Genomic DNA, 15,286 nt, shown 5'->3' with positions numbered 1-15,286 from the left:
GTTAGTGGGGTGGACTCTTAATTCAATATGACTGGTGTCCATATAAGAAGAAGAAAAGAAACACAAAAAGATAGAGAGACGATGATGTGAAGACATGGGCAGCAAAGGTCACATAACAATGGAGTGATGCTGCAACAAGCCAAAGAAGCCTGGGCCACCAGAAGCTGGAAGAGGCCAGGAAGGATCCTCTCCTAGAATGGAGTGTGGCTCTGACAACACGTTGATTTCAGACTTGTAGCCTCCAGAACTGTGAGAGAATGAATTTTTATTGTTTTAAGCCACCAGTTTGTGGTACTTTGTTATGGCAGCCGTAACAAAATAATACAGGCACTATGAAAAAGGAGATGATTCCAAAACTCAATTTTATCTTTTTTTAGTTTGGGTTATAACTGGCCTTGCTATATAACCGTGGCTTTGGATTAATGCAGTTAAAAAACCACAGTTGAAAATGAAAGTAACTCGCAACAACCCAAAACTAATGGGACACGGCAAAGGCAGTCGTGAGAGGGAAGTTCATAGCCATACAGGCCTATCTAAAAAAGATAGAAACATTTCAAATAAACAACCTAACCTTACATCTACAAGAACTCGAAGAACAACAACAAAGACAGCACAGAGCAAGTATAAGGAAGGAAATAACCAAAATCAAAGCAGAATTAAATGACATAGAGACTAAAGCAAATTCTAAGGATCAATAAATCCAGGAGCTGGTTCTTTGAAAAGATAAACAAAATCAACAAATGTTTAAGTGGGCTCATCAAGAAAAAAAGAGAGGACACAAATGAAAGAGAAGAGATTACAACTAATACCACAGAAATGCAAAGGATTGTCAGGCATTACTACGAAGAACTATATGCCAAGAAATTTGAAAACCTGGGCAAAATGGACAAATTTCTAGAAAAATATAATCTTCCCAGACTCAATGAAGAAGAAGCAGAAAGCCTAAACAGACCAATAACAGCTGACAAAATTTAAGCAATAATCAAAAAACTCCCAACACAAAAATGCCCAGGACTGGCCAGTTTCACAGGAGAATTCCACAAAGCATTTAAGGAAGAGCTAACCCCTATCATTGACAAACAATTCCAAAAAAAAAATCCAAGAAGATGGAAGACTCCCAAACTCTTTTTATGAAGCTAGCATCATCCTAATCCTAAAACCAGATAAAGACACAACAAAGAAAGAAAACTTCAGGCCAATATCACTGATGAACATAGACGCTAAAATCCTCAACAAAATATTGGCAAACCTCATCCAGCAATACATTAAAAGATCATACACCATGATGATGTGGGATTCATCCCAGGGATGCAAGGATGGTACAATATTCTCAAATCAATAAACATAGTACATCACATAAACAAAAGCAAAGACAAAAATAACATGATCATATCAATAGATGCAGAAAAAGCGTTTGATATGGTACAGCACCCACTTATGATAACACTCAGCAAAGTGGGAATAGAGGGAGCATTCCTCAACATAATAAAGGCCATATATGAGAGGCCTACAGCCAACATCATACTCAATGGGCAAAACTAAAAGCTTTCCCACCAGGATCAGGAACAAGACAAGGTTGTCCACTTTCACCACTTCTATTCAACATAATATTGGAAGTCCTAGCCACAGCAATCAGACAAGAAAAGGAAATAAAAGGCATCCAAATTGGAAAAGAGGAAACAACTGTCATTGTTTGCAGATGACATGATAGTGTACACAGAAAATCCTATACACTCCACCAAAAAACTGCTCAACCTAATAAATGAATTTGGCAAAACAACGGGATACAAAGTCAATATTCAGAAATTGAAGGCATTTTTGTACACCAGTAATGAAATATCAGAAACAGAAATCAGGAAAAAAATCCCATTTGACATAGCAACAAGAAAAATAAAATACCTAGGAATAAACCTAACCAAGGAGGTAAAAGACCTGTACTCAGAAAACTACAAAACACTGAAGTAAGAAATCAAAGAAGACACAAACAAATGGAAACATATACCGTGTTCATGAATTGGAAGAATTAACATCATCAAAATGTCCATACTACCCAAAGCAATTTATAGATTCAATGCAATACCTATTAAAGAACCAATGGCATGTTTTACAGACATAGAACAAACACTTCAAAAATGTATATGGAACCATAAATGAGCCCAAATAGCTGCAGCAATTTTGAGAAAGAAGAGCAAAGTAGGAGGGATCACAATATCTGATATCAAACTGTATTACAAGGCCACTGTAATCAGAACAGTCTGGTACTGGCATAAGAACAGACACATGGACCAATGGAACAGAACAGAGAGCCCAGAAATAAACCCATGTCTCTATGGTCAATTAATATTCGACAAAGGGGACAGCAGCATAAAATGGAGTAAAAATAGCCTCTTCAACAAATGGTGTTGGGAGAACTAAACAGCTACATGCAAAAAAAATAAAACTTGATCACCAACTTACACCATACACAAAAATAAATTCAAGGTGGATAAAAGATTAAATATAAGTCGTGACACCATTAAAGTCTTAGAGAAGAACATAGGCAGGAAAATCTCAGATATTTCACACAGCAGTATTTTCACTGATATGTTCCCTAGAGCAAGGGACATAAAGGAAAAAATAAACAAATGGGATCTCATCAAAACAAAAAGCTTCTGCATGGCTAAAGAAAGCAGCATTAAAATGAAAAGAGAACCAACCATATGGGAAAACATATTTGCCACTGACGTTCAGACAAGGGTTTGATCTACAAAATATATAAAGAACTCACATGACTCCACTCCAGGAAGGCAAACAACCCAATTAAAAAATGGGCAAAGGACTTAAACAGACACTTCTCGAAGCAGGACATACAGAGGGTCCAGAGACATGTGAAAAGATGCTCAGTATTGTTAGCTAACAGAGAGATGCAAATTAAAACTACAATGAGATACCACTTTCCACCAGTGAGAATGGCCATCATAAACAAAGCAACAAACAACAAGTGTTGGAGAGGTTGTGGAGAAAAGGGGACCCTAGTGCACTGTTGGTGGAATTGCAGACTGATGCAACCACTATGGAAAACAGTATGGAATTTCCTCAGAAAACTAAAAATGGAACTGCCTTTTGACCCAGCAATTTCACTACTAGGATTATATCCTAAGAATACTGAAACACCAATTCAAAAGAACCTATGTACCCCAATGTTCATAGCAGCACAATTTACAATAGCCAAGTGCTGGAAGCAACCTAAGTGCCCACCAGTAAATGAGTGGATTACAAAACTGTGGTACATTTACACAATGGAATTCTACACAGCAGAGAGAAAGAAGGATTCCTACTTTTTGCAACAGCATGGATGGAACTGGAGAGCATTATGCTAAGTGAAATAATCCAGGCAGTGAAAGACAAATACCATATGATCTCACCTTTAATTGGAACCTAATGAACAAAACTAACAAGCAAGAAAAATATAACCAAAGACATTGAAATTGAGAACAGGCTGACAGTGACCAGAGGTGAGAGGGGAGGAGATAGTGAGGGGAAAGGGTGAAGGGTTTGCAGGAATAATTATAAAGTATACACGGACAATAACAAAGGAGGGGGGTGGAAACAGAGGAAGGAGGTAGGGAGGGCTGGAATGGTGGGGAGGTGGGGGGAGGGGAAAAGGCAGAAAGTTGTACTTGAACAACAATACAAAAATAAGAATCTTAAAAAAATAACATCTGCAACAAATAAAAAAGTGACTTCACAAAAAAAAAAAACCTTACAGTTGAACCTTAACACTCTTCAGAGAGAAGCACCTGGGCTCTGTAACCACCTCAGAGAATGCTTTTGCCAAAACAATTGTTTTAGCATTGTTTTTTCATGTGACCACTGAGACATAGTGAGAAAATAGTGAACAGTACTCCTGAGTTCAAGCTTTCAAATGCCCAAGTCAGTGTGGAGATCTTGTACTTCAGGGAAGGTAGGTTGGCACCCTTTAGTTTGAGATTCGAGAAGATAATGCATTGTTCGCTCAGCATTTTTATTTGTAAGCTATAAGCAAATATGGAATCTTCTCTCTCTACTGTGATTCTTTTCATTCTTCTATCAAAGGGGACTCTTACTTTGGGAACAATGGCTAAGCAAGGGGAAACCACTTTAGGTTTGATGCTAGGTGGCCCCATGGGCATTTGCTTACCTCAGAATTCATCTATAAGGAAGCCACAGCCAGGGCATTTTAATCCACCAGAAAGAAAGGCCTTACGTGTTTACCACCACACACCCCAAGTTGAGACCTTTTGGAGGGACTTGTTTGTGTGGGAGAGAGTTGCTCAAACACCTGGGACGGAACACCTGGGGTGAGTACATGCATGTCTTGCTCTGTCTTCTGGGTTTGTGACAATGAGGTCAGATGTGGTGGCGGTTATAGAGGTATGGCGGGTATAGGCCATCGTAATGCCACTGGCGCCATTGCTCAATAGCCTCCCGGCCTCTCTCTTCCTGTTCTGGGGAGGAGAGAGAAAATTGTGTTAGTATGGAAAGGACTCTGACCTGAAGAGAATGAGCTGTCTTGTCAGGTGTCAACCCAACTGCCCATGCCATAGTGCCATGAACCAACTGCTCCTGTGTGTATCATTGATGAACATCGAATGTTGGAGGTGGCAGGACCTGAGAGAACTGAGAATCCAAAGGTCATACTGTAAAAATCAGGCCCAGACAGGACGGTAACAGTGTCGGCTGCCAAGATTGCAGAGAAGAAGCTCTGGCATCCCATGTCAGGGATCTTTCCTTACACAACCAGCAAAGGGGGAAGAGCCTCGTGCAGAAACCAGCCCAGAGTTATAATACTTAAGACATAAAATACCAAGGTAACAAAATAGTAATAAAAATAGTCTGTAAGCCATACCATTGAAAAAATCAAGGAAGGAAACAATTGTCAAATTCGAATAATGGGATTATGAGTAACTACTTTCTCTACCATGTTCTGTTTTCTAAGCTTTAAAAATGCTTTTAAAACTAATCATATAAAGGGATGGATGAAGCAAGTGTGGGGAAATCTTGATAATTGTTGATTCTGGGTGTTATTCAATGAAGGTTTATTATACTATTTATACTTCTACATATATTTGACATTTTTCATAAGAAAAGGTTAAAAAGATCAGGAGGGAGTTTTTAATGAGTCTGAAAGTTCTGATTTTACTGTATTTGATAAGACCTATTTCTGAAGAACACCTGTGTTCAATGGTAGAAATAGGCTCCTGAAGCCATTTCAAGCCTGCCTGCTCTTGTTAGGTACCATTAAAGCTCGATAGCACAAGGCCTTCCATGTTTAAAATCATGTGTGCAGCTCCTCAAAAGGTTAAACAATTACCATGTGAGCCAACAGTTCCACTCCTAAGAATATACCTAAAAGAACTAGGTATATACTTAGGAATATATCTAAAAGAAAACAAGACCCAATAAGTGGATAAACAAAATGTGAGATATGCCCTGGCTGGTGTGGCTCAGTGGATTGAGTGCCATCCTGCAAATCAAAGGGTCACCTGTTCGATTCCCAGTCAGGGCACATGCCTGGGTTGCAAGCCAGGTCCCCAGTAGGCGGTGCAGGAGAGGCAACCACATACTCATGTTTCTCTCCCTCTCTATCTTCCTCCCTTCCCCTTCCTAAAAAATAAATAAATATTTTTTTAAAAGTGAGATATAAGCCCTGGCTGGCGTAGCTCAGTGGATTGAGCGCGGGCTGGGAACCAAAGTGTCCCAGGTTCGATTCCCAGCCAGGGTACATTCCTGGGTTGCAGGCCATAACCCCCAGCAACCGCACATTGATCTCTCTCTCTCTCTCTCCCCCTCCCTCTCTCTCCCCCCCTCTTTTCCCTCCCTAAAAATAAATAAATAAAATCTTAAAAAAAAATTTGAATTAAAAAAATTTAAAAAAAAAGTGAGATATATATACACACACACATATATGTATGCAAGTATTATTCAGCAATAAAAAGGGGTTACCTTCTGATACACACTACAACAGCAATGAACCTTGAAACATGCTAAGTGAAATATGCCAGACCCAAAAACACATATTGTGTGAGTCCACTTCTGTGAAATATCTAGATTAGGCAGATTCATAGAGACAGAAAATATATCAGAGGTTACCTGAGGCTGTGTAGAATGGAGAGTTATTGCATAATTGGGTACAGAGCTTCATCCTGAGATGATGAAAGGGTATTGGAAACAGTGACAGTTGCAGAACATGGTGAATGTACTAAATGCCATTGAATTATATACATAAAATTAATTAAGGTGGCAAATGTTATGTATTTTGTCACAATTTTTAAGTATTTTTGAAAAATGTTGTTGGGAGGATGGGAAGTCCTAACAAAAGAAGGTAAGATCAAGGGTCAAAAGCCTATGAAGCTGACTTTAGTGCTAGTGAAATGCACCCTCTGTGCATTGAGCTAACAGCACAGCCTGGTGGCTTCAGCAGGGGAGAAAATTCCCCTTAGCTCCTGTGAGAGCCAAATGACCTCAACAGAAAGGGCCCCTTGTTACCTCTGGTAGTGCAGACAATGTGGCTGCTGAGAATGTTTCCTTCCTATGGGAGCTTCTCATTGGTGCTACTCCAGGTGCTGAAAATCCCCTTAGGGACTTGATACCCCAGAGATCAAGCTCAGAGAGTTGGGCCCAGACTGGAGCTTTGGGTAGCTATTGGCCGTGCCAACCTTCCTCAGGCTGGGTAGACCAGCTACTCTTTGCCAATCTTGAGAGTATGATTCTACCCCCAGGCCATGCCAGACTCTTCTTAGACCATTTTAACTTAGACAAAGGATAGGCCTGCTTAGTAAAGACCAGAGACCTTGGCCGTGGGGCTTTCCTGTAGGACCACTTGTGGCCAGGCATCCTTTGTTATGCAGCCAGCCTGGGATGGCCTGCCTTAAGCTTTTGGCTTTGCAGGTGGAAGCAGATGTATGCTACCACTGAGGCCTTAGAAGTTGGAGCTCAGCACACTGTTTATCCCCGAGCTTTTGGAGGCAGAACTGTTATTTTTGCCCTGTGAGGCTGGTGGTTTTGAGTAGAGTTGCAATGAGCAGCCATGGCAGAGCCGAGCTCGGCTCTAACCTTTCCTATCCACCTTCCCCAAACCAGGACCATGTGCTGGGTAGGTTGATACAGAGGTCTTTGGGAGGAATTTGCAGGTCCTCAGGGAGGCCACTCTTGACCAGAAGGAGAATTCCCTCCAGACCACCTGCCTATAGTTCCTTCCTTGGAAATCTAAGTCTTTCTGGTGACCGGTGCTAATCAATCCCTCAACATTTGCTTTTTTGAAACAAGAATCTTGGGGAGAGGACGAATATCCAACTGCTCCCAATTCTGAGAATTGGTTACATTGTCAGATAAAGATAGCTAACTGAAACCAGAGTCCCATGGCGGGTGTGGGCGGCTGGGGAGTGGGGGCCCCAGGGAAGAGCTCTGAGCACTGCCCCCAGACTGGTGCAGGTGTCCGCAACCTGGCCAAAGGGCTCCAGTCAATGTCCTCAGGCAGAGGCCGGGAAAGAGGAGAAAAATCAGATCAAGGTCCCCCTTTGTCAACATTTACCCTTAGGTTGCTGCCTGCTCCACCTCTCTGCCTCCTTCATGAAGCTGTGGGAAGACCCTCCTCTGGAGCCCTCAGTTTTACCCTTCTTAGCTCATCCTCACGGGCCAGTTTCTGCATCAAAGGTCTCCAGACCTCTATGCATTTGATCACTCTTCATTTACAAGAACATGAGCCTCGCAGACTTAGTTGGCCTCCCTTTCCGCCCACCCACACCCCCACCCCACTGCCTCCACTGAGGTCTTAATGAAATCAGCACTCCTGGGAGAGGCAGGAGCCCTGTCTGCCCTAGGGTTGAGGGCAGGAATGAGAAGTGCGGATTGCCTGGTGAGACACATTGAGTCAAAGAAGACACTTAGCAGGGAAGACACTAACAGCAGGGGTAAGGGCACAAGCAAGCCATGTAGAAACACGCAGATGCCTGATGCTGTGGGTGTGTTGGAGCCCTCGTATCACCTGTAGACATTGGTGTCAGAGGTGGGGAGGGGCTCAAGGCAGGGCACCAGTGACCAGTGCTTTCTGAGTTTTCCTGGTTTGCTTCTACCAATCAGATAAGCTGCTGATTATAGTGTATAGGTAAACAAAGGCCTTGGTTTTCCAGGATGAGTAGTTCCTAGAGCCATCCCACTGATATAAATCCAAGACACTTGAAACTGAGTTTGAAATTCTCCCAGCCCCACTCTACTGGTGCTAAGCCAGAGAACACTGGCCACCACAGTGATACCCAAGTAGGGGGAAATGCAGTCAGCCCCCAATTCCCCCAGCCCCACTGTCCCTGAGCTCATGGTAACCAAGGGGTTACCATTATTTTCCATCCCTTCTCCAGTTCTATGGCCATTTTATGACTTTCTCCCTTATTTTCAAGATTCCTATAGACATGAGAGTAGAGATTCTCTTTCTACTACATACTTAAAATTTTGGCAGAAGAAGTAGAGGCAACTCATGATTTTCCCACAAAGCCCCACTCCCCAGAGATGCTGGCTGAGAGCTCTTACCATCATTTTGCTCCTCCACAAAGTTTTCAAACTCGTTTCGTTGTTCCTCATGATATTCTCTTCGTAGCTCATCAGCCCGCAGCCTCTGCCTGTCCTCCGCTATGAAAGGGCAAGAAGTGAGAGTTGCCCCCTAGAATAGGGGCATCTGCAGATGTTTAGGGGAACACCAGTCATTTTGCCTAAGGAACTTAATCTGGTTGGGAAGGAGTTGTTTGAAAGGGCTAAGGAGGGGGGCTTCACTGAAATGGTTTATTCCTTACAGGCTTTCAAACTTGAAGGACCTAGGAGGTCTTCTCAGCCAACACCACTTTGTGCAAATAAAAGAACTGAGACCCCAGAAGGTGAAGCAATTTAGCTTCACTCATAAGATTAGTGGTGTGTCCAGGTACACTAGGCCACTTAGAAACGAAGTCCAGTGATCAGAAATAAATTATAAGAGGGAGTCATCCAACTTACAGTTCATTTCACATTAATTAATACTTTCAAGTCCATGCAACATCCTTGAGCACCTACCATGGCCAGAATGTGTGGTATGCACTGGGATTAAAGAAGCAAGGAAGAGAGATTCTGTCTCACTACTAAGAGGCATTATGGCTGTTATGATAGGAATCTATACAGCAGTGACCTATGGTAGGCAATCTAAGATGATTCCTGATACTCATACCCATAGGTATGGTAGTTCCCTCCCCTCATGTGGTGCCAGCCTAGTGACTTGCTGCTAATGAACAGAATGTGGCAAAAGTGATGGAATGTGACTTCCCAGATAGGTTACAAACAAGACTGTGGCTTCTGCCTTGGGTTGGTCAGCCTCTCTCGCAGTTTTGCTCTCACTCAGAAATGCCAGCTGCCATGTTGTACCCTGTCTTATGAAGAGGTCCACTCATGGCAAGGGACTGGTGTCCTTAACCAATAGCAAGGATCTGAGGTTTGCTGACAGCCATGTGAATGAGCTTGAAAACCAACCTTCTCGCCATCAGGCTTTGAGATGACTGCAGCCTATTGAGAAACCCTGAGTCAGAGGCTACCAGTTAATTAGGCCTAAATTTCTGACTCTAGCAAATGTGAAACAATAAATGTTTGTTGTTTTAAGCTGCTAAATTTGGGGGGGGCGCAATTTGTTTAAGCTGGTAGATTGGGAGTCGATTGTTATACGGCAACAGATAACTAGTGCAGGATATGAGGTGGTCAGGCAAACTTCCTGATGAAAATACTAACCACAGGTATGCCTTATTCTGTATGCCAATTATTCCAGTAAAGTTGGCTGTCAACCTTTTTATGAGGAGTCTGAGTTCCACGTTATAAAATTGGAGATACACCTCTATGGTTGGAAGAAATGCCCCCAGTGAAAACTGAAACTGTCCCTGAGAACACATAAATATGGTGACTGTTCCTTGGTGGTTGAGCAATGAAGCTCACTAACAATACCTTGAACCCCAAAGGGAATCTTACCTGAATAGCCACATCCCACCTCATCACAGGTACAACTGTTTCTCACCTGTTCTAATTTAGCCTGAGGGGAAAAATCTCTCCACATTTTAGATTTTTAAATGTAAAAATAAATTAGTTTCAAAGTTCATCCACTTCTGCCCTCAAATCTTCACCTTGACCTCTTTGGTGTGAGAGGTATAGTTGTCCCGTGGAAATCATTTAAAACACACTCAGATACTTCAAAATATTTCTTTTGTCTGGGCTTCAGCTGGAAAAATCCATGGTAGCAGTAAGGTCATGTCTGGTGCAGTGGGAACCAGTTCCTTGGTACGGCTCAACTCCCCCCCATGATGTGAGGTATGATTCCCATCACCTCAAAGGTGGGAAGACTGAGGTCCTGTTGCTTCCACCAGCTTGGAAGTATAAGAGGAAGTGGGGGTTTATGATGGAAGCAGAAAACTGAGGAAAGCCATTAGGTTTCTGTCTCACCCCACAGTATGAGCGTGCTGGGAGAAACAAGTGGTATGTTTTTGTGAAATGATTATACTGTAAACCATCTCAAATCCTTCTGGAAATAAGTAAATTGATTAAATGAGAAAAGAATAAGTAAATTGATTAAATATTAGTTATTTATATTAGGTTTATATTATTTAACTTAACTCAGATGAAAATCAAGTTACTTGAATTGGTCTCAGTGCAGGTTCCTTAGGTAAATCCCATGCTTTTCCCACACTTGTCCCTTCACCTGCATAGTTGCAGTGATCCTCAGTCCAGCAGAAGGGACTGGTACACCTGCCCTTCCCCATGCCTTGCTTCTTGCCCCACATCTACACACTTCTGAGGAGGGGATTCAAACACAGAGAAGTGCAGTGATTTAACCAAGGTCACACAGCTGGTCAAGGCAGAGCTGGGACTGGGGCCAGAGCTTCAGGCACCCACACTTCAATGCTGGATAGACCACACTGTGCATGGCAGAGCGCCCTTACAACCCACCACATGCCCCAATGATGCTTCAGGTACCAATAAGTTGCCAGGGTGGTGGGGGTGGGGTAAGGAGAGTGGGACAGGGGGTTTAGACTTTAAGCAGGTGCTTCATGAGCCACCACCAATTCCTAAAGAAGCATTACTCCAGAAAAGCAACCATCTTCCCAAAATGCCTTTATGGAGGTGCCACAAATCAAACCTTTGACTTAGCAATGAATAAAAACAATTTAAATTATTGGGACCAGATGTTATTCTTCCACGGTGCATTGTGCACAACTCTTCTCAGAAACATGCATTTCATTGGATTGGCTCCTCCTTTCACCCTAAAGTGGTCTGCATCTTCACCCAGAAGCTTAAAGATGTCAGATGCCTGTTTTCTGGTTTCAAACTCAAGTTTATCACTTGCCTTTTACTCAACCTGAGACATAAGTGGGCATTGATCTCCTGCCCATCCATAGAAATTGACTAGGTGACAAGAGATGCACTCACTCAAGTGCATCCTAGGTATTCTCCAGGCTGTCCTGGCCCCCCACAACTGACTCACTGAGGTTCTATTTAAGGTGGGGAACCTCTGGATTAGTCATGCACCTCTTTGTTTGGCTTAGCTTCCGAGGATGGAAACTAATTACCTCTAAAATTCATGCCTGTTCCCCACTGAAAGTCTGCCAAAAAGTTGCTTCTCAGATTTCTATCAAGAATTGCCTAACCTCCATTAGTCCTTTTAGTGTTTCTTGACATTTGCTAACTTTTAAATCCCAAATTGTGTGAGGCCTGGAAATTTTCCCAGTGTGGTTAATATTTATCCATTTTTTAAAAGGAATTGTATCTCCCGATATTTTCTGCTCTTTTCTTCCCCATCATTTGAAAACCCTCCTGTTATTTTTATGGAACAAGTTACCTTACTGAGTGTGCTGAGTAATACAAAGGGTTTATTCAGACACACACACAAGTAATGAATCAAGCCGTAGACTCAGAGACAGTCAGCACTCAGAGTCCTTGGAAGAATCTAGTTCAAGGGCAGAAAACCCAAAAGCCTTTGAAAATTGGCAGATCATGGAAATGAGGCCCCTGCTAGTCAGGTGACACCAGGAATCGTTCAGGTAGAGAAGGAGACAGACCTCCGAGCCCAAAGGCCTCCCGAATGCATCAAAAACAAAAACTTTAAAAAAACATTGCTAACTGAACATCACACTTTCAGGTGCTTGTAAATAAGGAAACTTGGGCCCTGGGAGAGGAAGTGGCCAAGGCCACTTAGCAGTAAAACTGTCACCAAACCCACAATCCCAGCTCCAAGTCCCATTGTGCCCCATCCCTGCTCACGATACTCTTGCTCTTGCATATACTGGCTCACTTTGCAATACTCCAAAAAGCACACACTGACATACTGTGCTCGTAGAACATAGATTCTCCCTTTTATGTTTTTAACTTTCTGAAACCTGGATGTGTCTCATCACTGTGAAGTTCATGTGGCACTGCCCCTTTTTGTTCCTTACCCTGACAGTACAGTCAGTCAAAAAAGTTGTGACCTGCCACCAAGTAAATGTGGAATTTCTAATTAAGAGCTGTAGCCACTTTGATGCCCGAGGACCTAGGTTGAGCCCTCAGTCCCTTGCGATGGTCCCCATAGTTCAGTTGCCTGGGAGAGAGAAGGAACCAGAGGGACCAGAAGAAGGTGGGTCACCTGCATCCTTACCATTGACCTCGTCTCGGGATTTGGAAGACCGCTTGCCACGCTTCTTGAGGAAATTCGAGGCATCTAATTCCTGCATGAATATCTTCTGTTCCACGCCTGAAACCCAAAAGAGGCCAGTCATAACCAGCTCAGGCCCACCAGAGCCACCGCAGGGGCTGGCACACCCACCCTGCACCACGGGGTGGCCCCAGCACTGACCTTCCTGGGCCTCTTGTCCAGCTACCTGCCTGGTGCCCACAGATGCACCTGTCCCCTCCTGCAGCACTGTGGACAACAGCACAGAGTGAGGGCTGCAGCACACCCAAGGGACCCTCACCCCAGCCAGGCCAGGACAGTCTTTCCCAGACTCTGTGACTTGCCAGGCCCCAGTGTGTCATCCTGGGTCCCACACACACCAGCCCAGAGCTGATCTCCCTAGGAAACCACCAGGCAAGCTGTTTTCTCTGCATTGTATTATGTTACACACACCACCCCCACCTAAGCACAGCCATCTTATAGATAAATACCCGCCTTTGTCTCTGGGCTAGCCACCTGAGCAGCCTCACCTAACACCTGTCCCTTCTGGAGCGTCCCCATACTCACTGGACAGGAGAAGCACAGCGGTGGAGAAACAGGAGACAAGGAGAAGCTGTTTCCAGGCCATCCTTAGAGAGGATGAGGCTCTGTCTGGGAACCACAGGACAGGCAGAGAGGGTTCTGCAGACCCTGAGGCCTCTGGGTCCTCACTTCGGTGTCAGGTCAGGAGAGAGGGAGGAGAGATTCAGGAGGCTGGATGCCATTGAGCGGAGGGGTGGGAGGGGTCCCGGTTGTGGCTTCCATTGGCTACTCCTGCCGGAGCACCAGAGATGTTTTTGGCACCTTGCAAACCTCACAGAAGCAGAGCCTGTCCTTGGGGCCTGGGCTGAGACAGTTCTGAAGTGACCTTTCCAAGATCCGCACCCAAGGAGTCGCTGTCGGAATGCCCAGCCTCAGAGTCAGGATTCCAGAGACCAAGGGCAAGTTTCAAAGGGCTCCTGGCATCTGCTGCAGAGGAGGAGGGGATTCTCGTCCTGGAGGCTGCAGCCTGTGCGAGGGAGGGAGAAGAGCTCAAGGGGGACTTTGACTCAGAAGTGAAGCAAGGAGGGGCCAGAAAGGTGGGAAGACCCCCACCGAGGTGATGCTTGCACAGACAGGTAGGACACTCTGAAGATAGCCAGAGTGCCCCTTGCCTTGACACTTGTCTCCCCAGCTGATACCCACGGTCAAGCAAAGCATGGACTCTTTGGCCTGTGGCCCCAGAGCCCCTTCAAGATGTTGAGGAAGAGAGCAGAGTCAGCCTTCCTCTGTGGGGGCAGAGTGTGCAGTGTGGGCAGAGCGCCCAGCTCAGCATACTCCTCTAGACGGATACAAAGGCACACCCTACATAGGGGAGAAAATGGGTTCCCAGACATGGGGGTGCCAATGGCATCAGAGCTCTACGGGGTCATCAGAGCACAGTGTCTTTGGAGATGCCTTGATACCATCATCTATTACAAACTATCTTCAATGCTTTGCTACCAGCTGCAGCGTTGACTTTGGGCATTGCTTACAATTTCCCTAATGGTGATCATGCCCAGACCTGGGGCACAACCCACACACCCTCCTGGAGTTCCTCTTTCCTGAGGTTTACACAGCATCATCCTTGTGTACTTAGACCACTGCCCAGAAAAGAAATGTTAATGGCAGGAACACAACTGAGGCTGAGTAAACAAAGTATATGAGTTGGTTTCCAGTGGAGGAAAGTGCCACTGACACCTGTCCAGGCTCCTGGTGGCTGAGCGTCCATGCAGGGCTCCCCTTCCACACTGGCTGACCCCACTTAACAGGGGCAGGCTCTGCATGATTGACCCAGGAGGAGCAACATGCAAGAGGACACAACAAGGATCTATCTGTCAGAGTAACTATCTGTCACATGGGAGAGGGAAGGGCCACAGAACAGGGTGGTTTGGGTGGAAATCTTTGGTGAGAAAGTGGGTATGTGAAATACCTGTGACATTCTTGATGTACTAATTCCTCTTGCTGCTGTTTTCAGTTCCATTTATTTCAATCACATGTATTTACTGAACACCTATTTTAAGGCAGACACCTGTGCTCATCACTAGCCAACCAGCTTTGGGTAAACCTATCCAACATCTCCAAAGACAAGTCTTGAAGGACAAGGGTTTCCAGAGCCCAGTTAGAAGGGAAGGCATTATCCAAAGGCCCAGAGGAGTGAGGCCCATTTGAGGAACTGCAGGTAGTTTTGTAATACCAGAGCATAAGAAACATGGAGAAGCTGAGTTAGGCAGGGCCTAGGTCACAGAAAAGAATTTGGCCTCCACCTTTGTGATGACTATGTGCTGTGGAGAGTGGCCCATAGTGTCCACGGCATTATGGATGAGACAAGACATTCACATGGACTACTGAGTCCTGTGGAGGAAAAGGCATGGCACAGTTACTCTCTCAAGGGGAGAGCACCCCGACCCTTGCCTTGACAGGTTTTTACTGGCTTTCAATTTGCACAGGAATACACGTAAAGCTCATTAATCATTGTCAGGCAGTAAGGATTAAACAATAGACAGTATACAAAGAACTATGAGGGCTTATTCTGAGTCAGTATCTGTTAGCTAAAGGGCTACA

The 15,286-nt window shown here is 44.4% G+C and overlaps 1 protein-coding gene across 4 annotated transcripts in view; it reads right to left on the bottom strand.

Moving 5' to 3' along the window:
• The window catches only part of UCMA (upper zone of growth plate and cartilage matrix associated), a 28,724-nt gene extending 15,174 nt beyond the window's left edge, over positions 1-13,550 (bottom strand). Inside the window, exons 1-5 of one of the 4 annotated variants that reach the window (XM_045858204.1) lie at positions 13,232-13,550; positions 12,848-12,913; positions 12,650-12,745; positions 8,545-8,643; positions 3,673-4,466 (exon numbers count right to left, since the gene is read on the bottom strand). In XM_045858204.1, the coding sequence (XP_045714160.1) occupies positions 4,369-4,466; positions 8,545-8,643; positions 12,650-12,745; positions 12,848-12,913; positions 13,232-13,292 (420 nt within the window). In that variant the 5' untranslated portion in view covers positions 13,293-13,550 and the 3' untranslated portion in view covers positions 3,673-4,368. Of the gene's footprint in view, positions 1-3,665; positions 4,467-8,544; positions 8,644-12,649; positions 12,914-13,231 lie in introns of those variants that run through there. The other 3 variants (XM_045858201.1, XM_045858205.1, XM_045858203.1) reach the window with 3 other exon arrangements.
• Positions 13,551-15,286: the final 1,736 nt, after the last annotated feature.

This window comes from Phyllostomus hastatus, unplaced genomic scaffold, assembly GCF_019186645.2.
Source record: "Phyllostomus hastatus isolate PE091 unplaced genomic scaffold, TTU_PhHast_1.1 phas_scaffold_1674, whole genome shotgun sequence".
Classification (NCBI taxonomy): domain Eukaryota; kingdom Metazoa; phylum Chordata; class Mammalia; order Chiroptera; family Phyllostomidae; genus Phyllostomus; species Phyllostomus hastatus.
The sequence above is the reverse complement of the archived record's forward strand: the minus strand, read 5'-3'. Positions and strand labels throughout refer to the sequence as shown.